The 1,831-nt window shown below is 60.3% G+C and overlaps 1 protein-coding gene across 1 annotated transcript in view; it reads left to right on the forward strand.

Annotated features, from left to right (window-relative positions):
- Nucleotides 1–1,059: 1,059 nt before the first annotated feature.
- The window catches only part of LOC124234121 (keratin-associated protein 10-12-like), a 6,857-nt gene continuing 6,085 nt past the window's right edge, over nt 1,060–1,831 (forward strand). The window contains exon 1 of the mRNA XM_046651380.1: nt 1,060–1,829. Coding sequence (XP_046507336.1) covers nt 1,123–1,829 — 707 coding nt within the window. The 5' untranslated portion in view covers nt 1,060–1,122. The remainder of the gene's footprint in view (nt 1,830–1,831) is intronic.

Raw genomic sequence — 1,831 nt, forward strand, 5'->3', positions numbered from 1 at the left:
TAAGAGTGAGGCCCCCATGCCCAACAGCCCTAAGATCCTAAATCTTGGGTGATCGTACAGGTGGGACATTTATGTTGTAATCTGAGAAATTTAATTGTTAATGAGATCAACTAGCATTTCATACGCTTCTTGGAAATTTGAGTGTTTTGAATTTCATATTGAATACCTTGTATCTCACCCTGTTTTAGTTGTAAGAACTGTTTAATTTTCATATGACCTTTCATCCATAATGCACACCACTATTTTCTGACAGTTCAATAGTCCCAATTTATGTACCAAAGAGATTCCCTTTGGGTTTCATTTGAAATCACGTTGATGATGGATTGTCCTCCAGCTTCTCCACACCAGCCTCGTGCCCTGCCTCCTCCTCCAGATTAAATCCCGCCCTGACCCTCGGGCCCCGACCCCAGACCTGCCTCCCTCAGGACAACTAACCATGGGCTCTGGGGATGCGATTTAGGACCCAAAGGTCAGTCCCTGAATCTGATCCTCCTAAGAACAAGGGAGCGCCGGCCTTGCTGGAATGTTCCATCTCCTTCTCAAGGAGTGGAGGCCCTCACCAGTCCTTGGGCCACATCCTCCTCGCTGCCCTGGGCCAACATCGGGACCATCAAGTTCACAGAGCCCACCCAGGAAGGGCCGTCCTCACACTGTCTTGTCCCCAAAACAGGCACCTCGGCCACTTGTCCCCCAGTCACAGGTCTGGCCTGCCGGCCCAGGTCGGAGCCTGCACACAGAGCCTGGACCCACACAGAATGCGTCCCCATGGGCCCAAAGCCACTGTCACCAGGCGTCCTGACATATGACCCGCCCTGTGGAAGCTGGAGGGTCAGCCACAGGGAGGCTGCTCCTTCTGGCAGGTGTCCCTGCAGGGCAGACTCAGGACTGGGACAGCAGCCCTGACCAGCATGGTCCACGTTTTACGAGTGGAGGCAGGACATTTCATGGCAGTGGACCGGCCATAATGAAGGTCCTCACAGTGCAAAACACCAACAAGGAAGGGAGGGTATGCGGCCTCCTGCTGGGACAACACACACCCCAGAGGGGTATAAAAGCCACTGCCCCTGGCACCATGCACACTCACACACACACTCCACCCTCCTCCAGCTCCACCGCCCCACCATGGCCGCCTCCACCCTGTCCGTCTGCTCCAGCGACCTCAGCTATGGCAGCCGGGTCTGCCAGCCCGGTGCCTGGGACTCCTGCCCTGACTCCTCCTGGCAGGTGGACGACGGCCCAGAGAGCTGCTGCGAGCCCCCCTGCTGTGCCCCCAGCTGCTGCGCCCCACCCCCCTGCCTGAGCCTCGTCTGCACCCCCGCCAGCTGTGTGTGCAGCCCCTGCCAGGCAGCCTGCACCAGCTCCTGCACGCCCTCGTGCTGCCAGCAGTCTAGCTGCCAGCCCTCATGCTGCGCCTCCTTCCCCTGCCAGCAGGCCTGCTGCGTGCCCGTCTGCTGCACCCCCGTCTGCTGCAAGCCCGTGTGCTGTGTGCCTGTCTGCTCTGGGCCCTCCCTCTGCTCAGACTCCTCGTGTTGCCAGCAGTCTAGCCGCCGGCCCTCCTGCTGCGCCTCCTCCCCCTGCCAGCAGGCCTGCTGCGTGCCCGTCTGCTGCACCCCCATCTGCTGCAAGCCCGTGTGCTGTGTGCCTGTCTGCTCTGGGCCCTCCCTCTGCTCAGACTCCTCATGTTGCCAGCAGTCTAGCTGCCAGCCCTCATGCTGTGCCTCCTCCCCCTGCCAGCAGGCCTGCTGTGTTCCCGTCTCCTGCACACCGGTCTGCTCTGGGGCCGGCCCCTGCCCAGCCCCCTCGTGCTGCCAGCCCAGCCCCTGCCCCCCGT

Source organism: Equus quagga, unplaced genomic scaffold, assembly GCF_021613505.1.
Source record: "Equus quagga isolate Etosha38 unplaced genomic scaffold, UCLA_HA_Equagga_1.0 71534_RagTag, whole genome shotgun sequence".
Taxonomy (NCBI): Eukaryota; Metazoa; Chordata; class Mammalia; order Perissodactyla; family Equidae; genus Equus; species Equus quagga.